Below are 19,150 nucleotides of genomic sequence, written 5' to 3'. Positions count from 1 at the left end.
ATGATAAAAAGGGCACGAAATTCTCGTTGCTTCCCCACCAGCCGTCACTTTCTTCCCTCATACTCTTCCTTTTCTTTTATGTAACACCCGAATTTACTCCCGTTCTTTACCGTTTTGATTTCGTTAAGGGGTCGAAAATTCTGGGATGTTACATAAGAATTTCGTGGATTGTACGAGGATTTATACTAGTATAAAACTAATTAAATAAAATATCACTTCTAATTTTTATTTTTTTTGTTATGCATTGGTAGCCAATTGAGATCAATTTATTTCATAAACAAAAGAAAAAGAAAAAGTGGCATAAGTAAAAATTAAGTCTATAATCCTATATCAAAAACTTGAAATGGGTTGTGCAGATTGTCCAAAAAAGATTACTCAATGTATACAGCAAAGACAATAGGACACTGAATATGTTGCTCTTGAATATTACAAACATCTAAGATAAAGTAGCCCAAGGTTTTGAAATTTGAATTGCTATTGCTTACCAATGATTCCAGAAAAGAAAGCAAAGCTCATCACAATCAAGAATATAAAGCCATAGCATGCCGAATAAGCTTGAGCTCTACTTAGCTAGGCTCGCCATTATATATACCCAACAAGATTCCTTAAATATCCAGTCATAATGTTCCATAACCAACCAAAAGTTCAACCCACGTGCAAAAACTACAAGGCAAGTATAGGGCTGTGAACTGTATATGTCACCACAAAGTAAAGCAGATAATATGGAGCTTCAATCGAACGAGAAAAAAACAAATCTCTTCAGACATTCCATATCTTAACTAACAATTTTCACCAACAGCAATATTAGGTGAATTCCCCAGTATCTTCTTCGCGGGGAACCTATCACGAGGACTATTTTCATCGATTTTATCCAAAACATTCTTCCGGCGCTTCCTCTGGAATGTAAACTTCATCAACCTGTCCCCAGATGATATACGACTGCTGCCGAATCCCTCAGAAATGGGCACATCAACCAGTACTGAATCCTGAAGACCATCATCAGCAAAGTAGGACTTATAACTAGATGGCTCTCTAGTTTGTGAATCATTTCTTTCTGCCGTGCATACTACCTGATCACTATTACAGCTTAAGTCATCCGTTTCTGTCACATGAAAACTTTTAATCTTCTTAGGATCCATTTCAACTATTTCTATTGGAATCTCTACAGCTTTTCTACTGTAGCATCGTTTCAACGGATTACGTAAGCACCGAAGTCTTGTTTTACAAGTTCCCTGCAAAGAATTTATTGCTTCCCTGTATCTGGTGTTTTTTCGAGCAGATCTGCGGGATCTGACGACTTGACCTTTGAATGAGCTGCTATGATGATGTAACTCTCCTAATAGAGTGTTCTTGGCAGTTTTCATATCAGGTTTGGAGGAGCACAATGAATCCATGGAGAAGTCAACATTATCAGTCGAATGTTGCCTGTGCTTCATCGTTTCTTCAGCATTTGTTGTGGGCTGAACATTTAACAGAAACTTCTTATTCTCAGACTGTGAAGTAGGTGATCTTACATTTGACGAGTTTCCTTCGAATGCACGAATTCTCTGAGTACAACCATTCCTACATAGATCAGTCTCTCTAGTTTGCATTATAATGGAACTAAAGTCATCACTAGGAGCACAACAGTGATTCAAACTTGATTTCACAGATGGGTTACTACTATTGATGGTACAGAAAACCTTGTTGTTTTGTGACAGTGTACACGGAGATCCAACCTTTTTCTCGGAATCCACCAAAACAGAAGAATTAGGTGCACTGACCTGAGGCATACATTCCCGAACAACGTTATCCATTACAGAGATATGTTCATTCACAGTCTTCTGGTTGCGCCTTGTGATCTCCAATTTCTCCCGTACTTGGTTTAATTCTCCCCTAAGGTCTACAATTATTCCCTCAGCTTCACAAAGTTGTGCTTCAAGTTCTTCAATTTTCATTTCTTGTTTCAATGATCGAGCCTCAGTTTCTATTGTCTGCAAAATATGAATATTGTCTTGATAAATACTTCAACCCCTTTAACAAGTGCAGTCAAAGCACGCTAGACTATAGTTATGTAATAAAAAGAAATCCCAATAAGAAGCAAACAACTTTTAACGTATGGGTAGCATCATTTCTTAGCTGAAGGTTGAACCTGCTTTATTTCATTACTAGCAGAAGGAAAGAATAAAGCCATGTCCAGTCCTCGAACCACAGAAATCAAAACTTAAAACCATTAGATCAACCATTTATTTGTACAAATCAGCAACAAGCATTCCATTCAAAATAAAATAATAGCTGAGAAGTTCGTTATTTTCATCACTGCAAATTTTATTGTTTACATCAAGATACAGTCATTTCACTAACTGGTGTCATCCACTTGTATATCTAACAATGAGAATTAAGATTTAGAAGCAAGTCATTTGACCATAGTTTTCATCAAAAGCTGCTGCTATTGGAATACAAAGGTTACCTAATTCGCTTTTTAAATAGGTAATTTGCCAAAAATGAGACCAAAAAAAAAAAAAAAAAAAAAAAAAACTTAACTCAACATGATTTTATTGTTTAAGATTGCAACTCAGAAGTGGATTGTGAATTAAGTTAACACTATTACTAACACATTTGCAAAACAGTGACCTAATTGTCCAACCTTCAGGATTTAATGCTATTCCTTTAAAAACTTCACAAAGATAAAAGGGGAAGACAGAGAAACAAATTCCCAAGTTATAAAAATTATCCAATGGCCTTGATAGTAGAATGATAAACATATATAAGTTGTCTTATAGTTTTGAAGGACAACAACTCATCAAATCAGTTATGCTTCTTATCTGCTGTGCCTTGCAAGTAGTACATGTTTAGAAGAATAGCATATCGGGGTCTAATGAAATAATCTCTACAACATAACAGCATTGCCAGTGCAACCTGCATATTTACCTCCTTTCCTAGGTTGGAAACTTTAAAACCATTGAAATAATGTCTTAGTTAATAATGAATGATGATGCACTTAAATGTCATAATAGATAAGACGAAACTTTATGTTAGCAAAGAATAACAAAGGTATCACACTGACTGTGCGTACGTTTTCCCATCAATAATGATTTAAATATCAAATTACATGCAACTATTGAAAGAGCATCACCAGTTCAGTGTGAATGAGCTCTCAACAAGTATTTTCCTTTCCCCTACTTAAACAAAGTGACCAAACGGTAGAAGAGCCACATTTAGATAGGAATAGTTTTGAAAAGTTCATGATCCTCAATTGAATAGAACTAATGGAGACATAGAAGTCACTCCCACTTTCTTGATGAAAATTCTGTGAAAAGGTCATATCTTAAGCCTACTATGGTCAGCATTGTTATTCTACAAATGGTTGGATGAACTTCGAAACAGGGTTATAGTGAGAATAAAGAACATTGTAGCCTAAAGTAGTTGCTAATTATGGAAACGACGAGTTTAGCATGCTACACAAACTAGAATTGGATGCCTCTATAACCACTTGAGAAGAGGCTGCTTAAAGTGTATTTATACAGAAAGAAGAGGAAGGGAAAGGGATGAAAGAAAAGATTGATGTGCTTTCTTTCCGAGTCTTTCCAAAGGATTTATACAAAATGTAAATCCCTATTCTCCAATTTCCTCCCCTGCTCTTTTCCTATCCAAATTAGGAAAATGTAATTCATTGATTTTCCTCCAAACAATCATAGCATTAAAGTTAAACCATCAAATACTTCTATGAAATATTTACTAATTCAAATATGAGTTAATATCCTTCATGCAATTGCTTTTAAACAGAGAAAAACACCAGAATTACAGTGAAAACCCACTAAACAATTAGTGAAGCAGAGACCAATTTAGAGTTGATAACCTTCATGCAATTGCTTTTTTACACCCAAAATTTGATTTCATAATAATAGGTGATTTCAATTCCCACAAATTCATAGAGCCTTTAAAAAGCATATGATTTCAATTTTAAACTCCCAACCTCAAAAAATCACAGAAAGCTACAAAACCCAGTACAATATAAACATAAATGAACCAGAATATTATGAAATTGACAAATAGTCAAAACCCAATTCAATAAAAGACATAAAATTTTATCAATTTTACCAAAAAATTGAAATGATCTTTCAAACGCAGCATCATAGAAAGGGAGTCTTGTTTCAAATTCAGCAATTGCTGCTCATAGCAACGAGCTTTACGGTCTGCCATCATTACTCTTACAGCTGCATCCTTTGAAGTGTTTAGTATTATCTCTGCGTAAGCCTTCTTCAGAGCTTCCATTTTGTTCTACAAAACCCATCATTTCAAACCCAAAAAAACAATTTTAAAAATTAAAAAATAGTAACAAAGAAAGATTATCAACAAAATTAGTATGGAATTTTGATTTTGATACAAAATTGTACCTCCGATTCTTCCGCCATTGAAAGGACGTTGGTGGGTTATGGGGCTCAATGCAATTGTAGTGAGAGAAAGCAGTGAGAGAGAAAGGTTAGCGGAATTGTTTCCCCCCTACTTCCAGTTCATAGGACAGATTATGGTAAGTCTGTAAATGCACTGTCAATTTACTTGGATTGACGATTTTACCTATCACCTAAGATTTACCGAATACCGTGTACTAGGGATCGGTATTTAAGGGTATGGGTCGGGTCTAGATCCTATTCGGATTCGGACTTAATTTTAGGGTAGGATCCAGACTCTAAGGGTCTAAAAATTTAGATCTTGACCTAGACTCTAAGGGTCTGGACCCGGATCTTTAGGGTCTAAAACCATACCTTAAAAGTTTATTTCAACAACCAGAAAACCTATTTATACAATCCCCAGACAATTAAAACAGTCTTGATAAGACAAATCAGGAGAATACTGCATCAACCCATAAATCTTCTTAAAATCTCCACAATCAGAACTTTCTGTTGCAAACTTAAGCTCAAAATCACCAAATGCAGCTTCATTTTGAATCTATGTAATAATCCTCCCAAAACTTGATTAAACTCATTAACATTATCAGTCACTTTTTGAATATTAGATAACATCATTGTAGGTAAATCTTGATTGATTCCCAATATTGTTTGATTCGAATAGCTGAACATATAGTCGTCATACCATCTGAATGCTGCTTTTTGGGTGGGGCATGTTTCGGGAAGTTTGTTAATGGAGTCATCGAGACATTGATGTCGGCAAAAGAGAAAAAAAAAAAAAGAAATTATGGAAAAAAAATGAGGAGTGATTAAATATTGTTTTATACTTAAGCCTAATTTATTTTCTCAAATGTTACAAATTATACTCTCCAACCCAAAAAAAATTTTAAAATATAAAAAATAAAAAGGGTCCTAGGGTCGAGTCCGGGTCTACCTGGATTCGGAACCTTATAATATTTTTTGGACCGGACCCTTAGGGTCCAAAAAAATAGACCCTTACCCTTAAAAAACGGTAGGGTCCAATAGGGTCCGGATAGGGTCTTAAATCCTTGCCCATCCCTACCGTTTACTAATGTGTCTGTTGCCGCCTTGTTTCAACTAGTAGTTGGTGTAAGAAAACAATCAATTAGGCGGGTTTTGGGTCCAGTAACTTTCAATCGGGTTACTTTTGCATCGGATGGGTTTTAGATAACACAAAAACTTAGACGAGACCGTCGCAAGTTAAGACAAAGTGTGGGCTAGCCCATTTCACGTGCGCGTAACAACATATCAATTTTTTTGGGCATTTATCAATTTTGACCTTGAAGGTATCAATTTTGAAAAATGATACCTTTAGGTCAAAATTAATATCTTTACGATCAAAATTGAAAATTGCCCGAAAAATAAAAAAAAATGCCGAGGTTGTTACACTCACGAATTGGCCCGACCCAAATTGACGGTCTCATTATGATGTCGTCTCGGTCCAAGACCAACTGTTTAGATAGAATTATATTTCCTTCATTTCATAATACTCGCTACATTTCAAGAGTAATACTATTCATCTCCAATTTTATTTCGATAATTCCGACTCATATATAAGAAATAATATATACTCATAAGGAATCTTATTTTTATTCTTTTTAAAACCTAATTTTTAAATATGTAATTTTCATAACTTTTTGTTTAACATAAAAATATATTTAGTATCAAAATATATATTGAATTACGTGCAAAAAGAAATGTAAAAAGTATTGAATAATAGAGGAACTATTAGGTTAGGTTGGGATCATGTCAAACCAACAAATCAATTTTAAAAAAAGTTTTTATTTTATAATTGAACTTTTTTCAAAAAAAAAATATGAAAGAATTGCTATAAAAACCATAAGATACACCACGTACAGAGCTGTTCAAATCTAAATCGACCCGAAAATCCGATCCGGAATCGAAAATTATTCGACCCGAAAAAATGTTAATTTTTTAGGTTTACCGAACCGATACTGCACTCGAACCGTTTGATAACTGAAAAGGGTAAAATTGAACTCGAATTGCAACCGAATTTTATAACTGACATATAAACGTTAACCGATGTTACCCGAACTCAACAATGATCGACCCGAGTCAAATGCGACCTGAATTATGCACGTAAGCGAATGCAACCTAACTAAAACTGATTAAGATCGAACTGTTTTTAACCAGAACTAATACAAACCCGAACCGATTATTAATCGAACTGTTATAAATCCGAATCAATTTTTCACCTAATTTTATCAAATTAGGTCCAATTTCAGTTTTCTAACCGAATGCAACCTGACTAAAACCGATTAAGATCGAACTGTTTTTAGCCCGAACTGATACAACCCCGAACCGATCATTAATCGAACTGTTATAAATCCGAATCAAATTTTCACCTAATTTCAGCAAATTAGGTCCAATTTCAGTTTTCTAATTATGATTTTTTTAATATTTGAAAACTAATTTCTAATATTGAAACATTGTAAACAAGATTATCTATAAATAAATAAGATTCCCCATGATATTGATATCAATTATAAACCAATAAACACATTACAAAAACCTTAGAAACATACTGAAGTGGAACAATACAAAAACTTAGATGTTTCTTCAACACTTCAATCTAGACTTATCTTGCTTTCTATTGCTAATTAATAATTATATATTTCATGTTAGTAATCCACCAATTCTTCAAGCTTTAAGCCCCAAAAATTTACATTCATCACTTATACATCCACTAAATTTAAATATACAAACATTAAGTTTTTAACCCCAAAAATTTACATCAATCACTTATACATCCACCAAATTTAAATATACAAATATCAAGTTTTTTACCTCAAAAATTTACATCCATCACTTATACATCCACCTAATATAAATATACAAATATCAAGTTTTTAACCCCAAAAATTAACATTCAATCAGCAATTATAAATAGTTATACCATAAAAGTATCATCCATCAAATGTACGTGTGTATGTCCACCATTAAATACTTTCTCCAAAACGAAACATAAAAGTCGACAACGAGCACCAAAATCTCTCACGTACAGCTGCTTTGCTTGTGGTACCATATTTCAATCTTGAACAAAAACAAACAAAAAAAGTATTAAAAGAAAGTAATTCATTCTTATAAGAAAAATACAAAAAAGAAACGCCTAAAATTTTGCTACCAGAATATGTATCACATGTCGGTTGAGATCATTGTAATGCCTCTCAAGGTCAACAAACGCCGCATGTTCAGCAAGCTACCAACATGAATCAGAGCTAAGGAAACATTTCTAATTGCATAATCTCAAGTAAACAAGGCTATTAGAAAGTTGCCTATAAGACTAAGACTTATGAATAACATTCACCCAACCCAACGACTATCAAGTTTCCATGTGACTTGTAAGGTTAAATTACTTGTGTCCAGATTCCGTGTTTCAATTTGAGCCACAATCAGATTCATAAGAACCAACATCATTTGCACGGCAACAATCAAGTGAACAAACCATAACCGAGTACATAAAGTACACGAAACACGAGTTATAATAGAATGATAATTAACTAACATTTATTTAAAAAGTAAAATACGTACCAGATTTTGAAAACGAGGATCCACTTGGACCCTGATCTCCCTTAGCATGCGATTCTGCATCGAGGACTAAGTCACTACCAACAACTAATCCTACTTCATCAGGTTCTTCTTCATATCCGAACAACCAATTACGAGTTAAAATCAAGGCTTCAACATGTCTTGATAAAAGGGATGCTCTCCATCTATTCAAAATTCTTCCTCCCATAGAAAAAGTTGATTCGAATGCAACTGTGGTTATTGGAATAGCCAATATGTCTTTAGCTATTTTAGACATAATTGGGTAAGTAGTTTGTTGGTCTTTCCAATACAACAAAATATCAAATTTCGAATCACCATGCATGTGCAAAGGTGATTCAAGGTATTTTTCCACTTCCGATAAAATATTTGAAGAAAAAAGTAGTTCTTGAGAACTTTCAAAACTCTGTAAACAAATGATAAAACATATGAAACTTATTAATAGTAAAAATATTATAATGGAAAGACAAACTTATTGAGATAAATATTAATAATAATAAATATATTGTTAAAAGGAGTTTAAAATTAAATAATACATACCTCATAGCCATCAGAATCACGAGAGCATGAAACAATGCGAGAGCATGAACCAACTGATGCGAGATCTTCAGAAGTAGAAGCTTAATGAGCTTTAGTCGATAAAGTAAGTGTAGACTTGTAATCATTGAAAAGATTGACAAGTCCAGAGCGAACCCTCACAATTTGTTGATCAACCTCATCCTCAGATTGATAAACCTTTCTAAAATGATGTTTTAATCTTATGCCTAGGGTAAAACACTAAGCAATAGACAAAATTAAAGAGGACTCGCCCCAATATTTCTATAATTTCTCAACATCTCATTTCCCATCCCTCTAATGCAAGTATCCTCACTTTCACAAGCACGTCGTAGGTGGTATTTTGCCTTACAAACTTGTTTAAAATACAGATTTGCAGTGGGATAATCTGACCCGGAAAAAAGATTGGTCATTTCATAGAAAGGTTGAAGAATAGAAGCCATGTTTTCAACAGATTCCCACTCACGATCAGTGAGCTTCAAGGTGTAGTCAGGCTCAGTACTACCAAAGCGATTCACCGCAACTCTATAGTCAAGAGCTCACTTCAACATTAAGTATGTAAAGTTCCATCTCGTTACAACATCCAACCATAATTTTAGCGAAGAAGGTTTTTCTATCTGAGATACAAAATCTCTAAACCTAATCATCCTTGCCTCGGATGAATCGATGTACTTGACATTATCACGCACAAGTTTGACAGCAGAATCAATTGCTTATAATCCATCTTTAACAATCAAATTCAAAATGTGCGCCGCACAACGAATATGAAAATGTGCACCATCACATGGAAAAGACGAATGGCCATTTAAACATTCTTGTAACAAGGGGATCATGGAATCATTATTGGTTGCATTGTCAACAGTCATGCACATAACCTTTGATTCAAGCCCCCAATCCTTAATCATTGCATAAACAAGCTCATAAATCGCATGACCAGTGTGTGGGGGAGGGAAATGACGAAAATTAAGAACTTTCGACTTCAAACACTAGTCCTTGTCAATACAATGAGCCGTTAAAGTCAAGTATCCACGAGATGTGCAAGCTGTCCAAATGTCACATGTCAAAGACACCTTGCTATCTAAATCCTTCAAAGTTTCAAATAACATTTTCCTTAACTTAGAGTTTTTCCTCATGCACCATCGAGTGATTGTGGATCTAGATATGTTCTTCACCTTTGGAATCAAGTAACGATGCAATTTCCTTGTGAATTTGTGCTCAACCATGCTTAAGGGGTATCCATGGTACATAATGGCCTCGGCAAAAAGAGAATATTTTCTCTGACTAAAATCACCAATTAGATCACCATTTTTAGCAAGCCATTCTTGGTAAGGTTCAAATGTCTTGAGGTGATTTCTACAATTGGAGGTTCCATAGTGACCTTTGACTCTATAGTCAGTATTCTTACAATGGCGACAAACAGCATGTAATGAAATAACAACATTGTTATCATCCTTCTCGGCCACTATGGTAAAATGATCCCAAACTGGTGAGGTACGCTTTCCAAGTCCTTCAATATCCTCCTGAAACTCAGTTCTAGTTCGCCTTCGACCTCCAGCTAAAGAAATTCCACCTCTTCCTCTACTAGTTTTTGCACGCTTTGGTGGACGAATAGGACGTTGGACAACTTGTCTAGGGTTCGGGTTCACATTCCTTGGAGTGGATACACTAGTTTGTTGGGATCTTAGTATCTAATTTTGTCGTTGTTGTTCAATCATTTGTAACTCTTCAAACGCTGTTAATTTCAACAAAAATAATACACATGCTAGTAATCTATCCCTATATTGAACACAATGCAAAACAATGATAAAGTACACAAAACATATAAGGTACTTGAACCATTAGATTAACAAATTACCCGTGTTAGAAATATTGTCAAATTCAAAACCATTAGCTTCATTTGTCTCATTAGCATTCATCTTCCTACAATTAAGAATGAGAGATTGAACAAATTCAAAACTATCTTCTAATGTCAAAATAAGTATTAAACATTTTTTGAACAAAATCATACACTAATATATATTCAAGATCACTAATACAAACTATCTTATACTTTTATCTTTTCAAAAACAAATCATCACTTCACTCTGCTTATTATGTTTTACTTTTTATTTCTTACTATTATCATTATTTATAGGAAAAATTATAAGAAACTATCTAATCTATACCTTTTTTTGAAAAACTACCTTATGTAAACGTTTTTGCAAAAAACTACCACAATACAAATCTTTGCAAAAGACTACCTTTTAACGGATTTCGTTTGTTGACCGTTACTTTTGACCGTTGACCATCACGTGACACTCACGTGACTCTTAAAATCTTCCTCCTTCTTCATCTCATTTTCGCTTCTTTTGGTTTCAGAAGCTTTCTTTCACACGATTTCTATCAGATAACAAGGATTATTCTGATTCTCTTTTCTCTCAAATGATTATAGATTCAATTCCATTTCAATTTGTGTCATTCTGAAACTTCATTTTCCTTTCATTTCCCTTCATTAACCTTACACATCTTTCCAATCTTCCTATTTCTGTTTTGCTATTTTGATCATCAACTCACTCTTTAAATTCACCCCATTTCATCTCTCTTAATAATCAAAAAAATCCATCAAAAAAAATTTAATCTTTCTAGTGAGAGAAAAAAAACCCAATAAATTTCCCTAAATGGGTGCAATTTTCCCAACTTATTCTCAAATTCCAATTATAATTGGCTTTTTCATGGTGATTGTAAGAACACAACATGGACTAAAGAAGAAAATAAGCAATTTGAGAAAGCACTTGCAATTTTTGATGATAATACTCCTGATAGATGGTCAAGAATTGCTGGTATGATTCCTGGTAAATCTGTTAGAGATGTAATTAAAAGATATGAAGAATTATTAGAAGATGTTACTGATATTGAAGCTGGGTTAGTTCCAATTCCTGGTTATCTTGCTTCTTCTCCTTTCACATTGGAATGGGTTAGTTCCGATTTAAAACTATTTTGATAGGATGAATACTGCTTATTATAATTCTCAGAAAAAAGGTATTTCTATCATTTATATATAAGAAAGACAAACATAAAGGATGTAACACTAAGTGACAATATTCAGACTGCGCAGACAAGCTTAGGTACTCAAAAGAAGTAGAGCAAAATCTGGGAAATGAAACCAAGTAGCTCTGTACAAGTCTCAAGATAATCTAGCCAACAAATGAAATTTCTAAACCCAATTTGTACCTGAAATGTGAAGAAGATGATGGAAAGACAGTGGAGGAATTAGATTTTTGCTCCAGCAATTTACTCTCGTGAAGAAGATGATGAAAAGACGGTGGAGGAACTAGATTTTTGCTCCAGCAATTTACTCTCGCGAAGAAGATGATGAGTGTGTGAACTGATAGGTATGAGTGGAGGAACTGATGAGGAGCGTGTGCGGCTATGACGGTGAAGGTGAAGAAACTAGGATTTCTTCGACTGCCTCAATTCATCCATTGATGGGTACTTGGGCATGATGAGTGTGTGAACTGACATCTTCACGCAATCACGCCTATTCCTTTTTTTTTTCAAATGAGGGTGTCGTGTCTATTTTTTGACCGTTGATCTGATATTAGCATTATAAATCCAACGCCTAAAACACCTTATCTGTGTGCTATCTTAATAACCAATAACATTTTGTGCAAGTACAACTCATGGATTGCTAAGATGGTAAGATCTCACACGTCTATATACAAAGATCAACGACTTAGAATAAGTGATGTATCAATTGAGTAATATATTCATCAAATTGAACAATTAGTTACCTAAAATAATTTATTTGAGCAATATAAATATTGTATATCAAATATTAAATATTTTTATTATTGAATTTGGTCAAATTGCATAATTTAGACTATTTAATTCAAAGTAACAAAAAAGGTGTAGTATTAGTTTCATTTACTATAATAGATCGAATTACGATAAGTGAACTTTGAATTACGATCGATTATTAATAGCCTATAAATTACTTTAGAGTATTCAAGATCAGTAATAAGTAATAACGTTGAGGTAAGTGTCAATGATAGTCTATAACTATAAGATAGTTTATATTAGTTTCATTCACTCCAATAGGTCTAGTTCCGAACATTATTACGCTTTAAATTAAATACGACCAATTATTAGTGTAATAGATTTATTTGTTTAAAGTATTCAAGGTCACTAATAAGTATAAATACATAATATCATATAAAATGGTTATGATTACTTGATTAATCTAATTCACTTTATTATAATAAGTTTCAATTATCAAACGTAGAAATAAGATCGATTATTAGTGTAATAGAGTAATGTATATTCTAATAGCATATACTCCCCCTAATTAAAAACAAATGTCTCATTTGGAATTTGCATAAATTCTCCCTCTAGTAATATATTCTAAATTTCTAATAAAATAACAAGCCTAAAAAGAAATCGAGAGAATTACTCTGAATTGGAGGGACTATTAGTTTAGAGTACTCAATAACACTAATAAGTCTAAGTATGTAATATCCTATAAGATAGTTTTAGTTTAAGTAATAATAACAATTAATTCAATTCCAAAGTGCAAGGAAAATAATATCAACTCATAACAACAACCGCAAAAGCCCATTATCAACTCTTAGTAATCAAATAAAATTAATTAAAAATCACTATTAACTAACACCTCTTAATGAATTTTAACAATATAAACCACCATTAACAAAAATAATATGACAATTAACAATCACTTTTTGTGACCAAGAATCATAACCAATATTAATAACTAATACTACCAACAATCATCAACAATGACACATATATAAAGCTTATACAATGTTGTCTAATTAATAGAATACCATCAAAACCACAGAAGTAGTTCATACTACTTTTATTTTCATCCTAATATAAACCCTAACTTGTTCATGTTCAAATCACACATCTAACACTTACCCACTATAAATTCTATCAAGATATAACTTAATTTAAGCTAAGATTCATGAATTTGTCCAAAACTTTATGATTAAAGCACTAAATTAACAAGAAAGAGAAGCTCACAAAATAATGGGAGAAGAAAAGAGGTGGCCGTGGTGGAGGATTGGTGGGGCTGGCCGGCTGCGGCCGTTTGGCTTCTGGCGGCGGCGGTGAGCTGCTGCTGGCAGCTGATCCTTGATGTTGAAGAATAGAGGTGAAGAAGAAAGAGGAGGAAGAAGCAATGAGGAGTAAGGGTTTTAAGGGTTTCGTTTATTATAATTATAATAATTTTTTTTTCTTTCTCTTTTTTCTAATTCAACACCCTAATTCACCTATATAATCATATATTTACTTATAAGCTCAAATTAAGACAACTTCCAATGTGCTAGCAAAATTTTGAATTATAAGTACAAGTTTAATTTGAAAAATTGAGCATCTTTATTTGAGTAATTATAAATATATTCTTAATATAAATATGTGGGTATTCATATTCAAAATAATTATTTTAATAAAAAAAATTTTACTTTTGATTATTAAAATAAAAAAATCTCTTAAAAATCATTATTACAAATAAATAATGACGTAATAAAATTACGAGGTGTTACATTTAGTGTTTTACTTTTGATTACAAAATGTTTGTTGATATGTCTTGTACTCTTGTGCGTAGTTTTATTATAATCTAGGGTAAAAGGAATTATCCCAATTGAAATACATATTGAAACTGGTATGAAAGTGCTTATAGTTTGAAATTGGTGACTAATCCATGCTTAACGAGACTCGAATTAAATAGCTTATTAACCTTCTTAATAGAATGAAAATTGTAATTTAGAATTGAGATATATTTACGTAATATTCCTATTAATTTAGGTACTTAAACGAAAGTTTGAGAATTAAATTAATAAGGCTCTAAAAAAATAATTAATTTATATAATAAAAGTTTGAGGTTAACATAGATCACATTTAAATCAACTAAAGGAATCGTAATCTATTAGTCACTAAATAGTTGACATTTGTATGCCAATTATGGGATTCCCGATATCATATACTCTTATTATAATTATTATTTAGAACCAAGAAATCCTTTTAATGTATTTAAATTGTATCTTTACTAGTTTAGCTATATAAATTTTGGTAGGTTTAGATAACAATTCCTCCTAAGTATTTGTTCTGCATTGCATAGTAATAACAGTTAAGGCAGAATAAACAAACTAGGTTTATTAAGATCGACCCATTAGCTACACATACATCATGCGCTTGGAGTTAAAGATTAAAACCCCTATCAAAGTTTTGGCACCTTTTTAAGGGAGGTTAAGTTAATTTTTGCTTTATTATTTGACTTACGTGATATCGCTTTTGTCCTGTCTCGCTTCCCAAGTCTTACACTTGTTTTGTTGTTTTCTAAATGCGCAATATATAGAGCTTGATATCTAGAACACGTTGACCCAAAGATTGAAGCTATAACTCATAGATTAAACACAGACAAGAGAAGAAGAGCTAGAAAGGAACACGATGAACAAAAAGTAATGGCCAATGATAGCCAATCCTTTTTCAAATGGGTAGCCTTGATCACCCAATCCTTCATCTCATGCATCATAAACCCCATTTAGTGCAGAGAATTTGGAGCTGAAAACCCACCTTATTCAGTAATTGAGAGAAATTAGTTCGGTGGGCATGCCTATGAGAGATCCCACGATCACATCGCTGATTTTCTGGTGCAATGTGATAAGATAACTGCTAATTACTTATCTGAAGAGGTAGTATGAATGCATTCCCTTTCAGTTTAGAGATAAAGCAAATACTTGGTTGGGAGCTGAGCCAAATGGATTGAAGTGTTAATAATTTATTTTGACTGTTTTAGCTTAAATTTTGGTAAATAAATTTGAACATCAGTATGGAGGTAGTGGTGGCCACAGAGCGGGTTACCCGGAACCGAACCGCTTGAAACCGTTCTGGAACCGGAACCGTTCACTACAGGTTTCGAACCGGCCCGAACCGCGGAACCGTGCTGCTAGAGACGAACCAAAGAACTGCGGGCCGGTTCACCCGGACCACCGGTTCCAAGGAACCGCCCCAGAACCGAAAACCGGACTGGACCAGTTCACTCGGCCCAACAGTTCCTTGGAACCGGAACCGTGCGGTTCACCCGGCCCAGCAGTTCCTTGGAACCAGTCAAAAAGAGCCGTTAATTAGCCGTTGGGATTTTTCTATATATACTCCACACTTTCAATCGTTTCATTCACAATTCATCTCTTCTCCTACTCTCTCTACTTAATTACGCAATTATTCTCTTAATTACATAATTAGTCTTTTAATTATTTCTTAATTACACAATTAGTCTTTTAATTATTTATTTTATTTCTTAATTACATTATTATTTCAATATTATCATGTCTTCTTTTTGAAAAAAGTCTCTAAAAAAGTTACTAAAGTGGCAAAATCATTGGGAAGTTCTAACTTTAAAGAAAGGCCACTTCAACTCCGTCGGTATCAACAACACCTTGAGTTAGTAATTATGAACCAAATTATCCAAAAGGGTACGACCAAGAATTACACGATTATGCAGAAGAAGTAGAAAGAGAAATACAAATTGAAGAAGAAAAAGAGGAACCAACGACCCCTATTAGAATATTTAAATCTTGACAATCATCAACGAGATCACATGAAGTACAACAACAACAATAACAACAACAACAACAAAGACAAGCTCGTGGTAAACGAGTCAATTTTCAAAGTATTGGTTAGTTTTATAATTTTATTCTTCAAACTGATTAAAATTTAAATTATTATTTATTAATATATTGTGATATTTGAGTATGTCTTTATATTTAAATTTAGATGAAGATAAACCAGTAAGACAACCTTTTTCGGCAATGCCACCTCTTAGTGGTAGAGCTGTTTCACACGTGTGGTCGTATTTTACAAAACAACAAACTGACAATCTGGATGTATTCTTATGCACTTGTCAAATTTGTGAAAGTCAAGGGGTAAAACTCTTAATTTCATACAATTTCAGCAAAGGTAAATACTTTTAAAGTTTTTGTACATGATATTTATATTTTGTGAATCAAGAATGTATTAAAAATTCATCTATTGTGTCTTGTGAATACGTGTTAGGTAATGGTACGGGATCTTTCAACAAACATTTGGCAAAGAAGCATGGAATCAGAAAAGAAACTCATGCAGCAAGCGGCAGTGGGACCACAAGTGGAAGCCGACAGTGGACAATGGACATCCCCGACAGAGGTATGCCTTTTAAATTTAATCGTAAGAAATGATTGATGAATTTTCTAAATATGTAATTTGTGATGAGTTGCCATTTAACCATGGTGAAAGTAAGGCATGCGAGTATTACACTAGAAAAACTTTGCAACCATAATATAGAGTAATCCCTAGGAACACTCTTAAACGACGCACAAAAAAATTATATGAATCAAAGCGCTATGAATTAGTAGAAATGTTTAAATCTTTTAATGGTAGGGTTAGCATAACAACTGATATTTGGTCTTCCCCCCCAACATTTAAAACCTTATATGTGTGTAACAGCACATTGGATAGATCATAATTGGTTTATTCAAAAAAGAATAATTACTTTTGAGTTAATGCTTGAAAGACATACGGGTGATAACATAAAATATAGATGAACAGAGATATGTAAAGAATGGAACTTGTTAGATAAGATATTTTGTTGTTCTACCGATAATGCAACCTTCAACATTAAATGCATAGAACTTTTGTATAATGAACCTGCTTTTAGTTTTATCCTTGGTGGTAGATTATTACACGTACATTGTTGTGCTCATATTGTTAACTTATCTTGCCAAACAGGTGTTAGACAATTAAGTGATTTATTAGATCCCATTAGAGACATAGTGAAGTAGCTTAGATTAGGACAGGTGAAGAGAAGATATAAGCAATTATGTGACCATTATCAACTAAAAAAAGTATATTGGTCATTAGATACTCTTACACGTTGGGGCTCACCCCATGATTTATTAAAAAAGGCTATTGCTTATCGTCCGGTTATAACACAACTGTATATTGAGTGTACGGATAGCCGTATAAGTGATGAAACATGAAAACTAGCTATAGGCGTATAGAAAATATTAGAAGCGTATGTCCAAGAAACTAAGATTTTTTTATATGTTTACGAACCAAACGTCCACTTAGTAATAAGTGAATGTATTACTATTTTTTATCATCTTCTTAAACATTCGCATAACGATACTTGCAGATATGATGGACAAGTGAAAGACGTATTTTACTGATTTTCCTTTTATTTATGGAATTGCGACAATTTTAGATGCATGTTTTAAGACGGAAAACCTTACTAAATTAATTGGGTTTTACTATCAATCATTAGATCGCCCGCCTAGTGATATACATAATTATGTTAGAAATCGTAAAAAGCTTTTAGCAAAACTTTATGATCACTATTCTAGTGTATATAACCCAAGTCACTATACGTCTAGGCGTGCTAGCGTCTCGGCACGTCTCACTTATTATAATCCTATAGTAGTTAACATAATAAGCTAAGATGATAGTTTTGTAGGACCATCTTCTTCCTCACCCTCCGCTACATATTTAGAACTAGATAATTATTTTAAACATCACTTTGAAATTGAACAAGGTAGTTATAATATTTTAGAATGGTGGAAAGAAAAATCAATAAAATTTCCCATATTATTGAGAATCGCAAAGGATATTCTTGCAATTTCTGCTTCTACTATTGCGTCGAAGTCTGCTTTTAATGCAGATAGAAGAGTTCTAGATGAAAAGAGATCACGTCTTGCTCCACATACTATTTAAATATGTGTTTGCAAGAAAGATTGGGATCAAGCGGAGCTCCGAACACAAGAACTCAAGAACGATGATGATCAAGACGATGATGATCCACGGATGATAATGGATACATCTGCATCATCGTCAGTGGAAACATCTAACTAACAAGATGATGATGACGAAGACGAATAGGATCATGAACATCGGACAACGATCAATCAACATTCGACAAATACAAATAAAAGGTATGATAAAGAACTACGGGGGCTTTGATTCCTTTGGGATACGTAGACAGCTTAGTATTCCTTTGAGATATTAGGTTCAAGTCCATTTTCTCCCTCTTTTTTTATCAAATATCTTTATCGTTTCTTATTAATTTATGTTTTTCCTTCTTTTTAGCAAATATTTTAATAATGATGACAAGCAATGAATTTCGCTAATAATCAAGTAATCATCAAAGGTACGTCCGCATCATTATCGTATTTTTATATTATATTTAAAGGAAAAATAAGAATGGAACCGATGGTCCGACCCGTCCAACCGGGGAGTTAAAACCGCCGGAACCGCCTCATGAACCGCCAAGGAACCGCTCGAAACCGGAAACGTTCGAATCAGGTTCCAGATATTATTCATGATCAGGTTCGAATCATGAACCGCCATCACTATATGGAGGACATAAGATATTATTCTAATATCAAATTTAACATCAATTAACATAAGAAATTTAAGGTGACACACTTATTCTAGTATAAATAGGAGATTGAAAGGATTAAATGTCTTTTAATCAAGCATGAACATTTGATATAAGAAATAGGACAAAACATAAGAGATAAAATATATTCAATTATTTTAAGTGATCATAGTGTTTTTACAAGAAATCAACTTTAATATTTATACTAATTAGA

At 33.3% G+C, this 19,150-nt stretch overlaps 1 protein-coding gene across 2 annotated transcripts; it reads right to left on the bottom strand.

The window, feature by feature from the left end:
- Positions 1–301: 301 nt before the first annotated feature.
- LOC130801948 (uncharacterized) lies at positions 302–4,527 on the bottom strand. Of its 2 annotated transcripts, XM_057665916.1 has the most exons (4): positions 4,377–4,527; positions 4,081–4,260; positions 1,764–1,973; positions 302–1,547 (listed from the first exon to the last, which is right to left on the bottom strand). In XM_057665916.1, exons 1-4 carry the CDS (start codon positions 4,392–4,394, stop codon positions 780–782), a joined length of 1,176 nt encoding a protein of 391 aa, XP_057521899.1. In that variant the 5' UTR covers positions 4,395–4,527; the 3' UTR covers positions 302–779. The 2 variants fall into 2 exon arrangements, with proteins under 2 accessions (XP_057521899.1, XP_057521898.1); XM_057665915.1 differs by having other exon boundaries at positions 302–1,973.
- Between the last annotated feature and the right edge of the window lie 14,623 nt (positions 4,528–19,150).

Source organism: Amaranthus tricolor, chromosome 15 (assembly GCF_026212465.1).
Source record: "Amaranthus tricolor cultivar Red isolate AtriRed21 chromosome 15, ASM2621246v1, whole genome shotgun sequence".
Taxonomy (NCBI): domain Eukaryota; kingdom Viridiplantae; phylum Streptophyta; class Magnoliopsida; order Caryophyllales; family Amaranthaceae; genus Amaranthus; species Amaranthus tricolor.
This window is presented reverse-complemented; position numbering and strand designations above follow the sequence as displayed.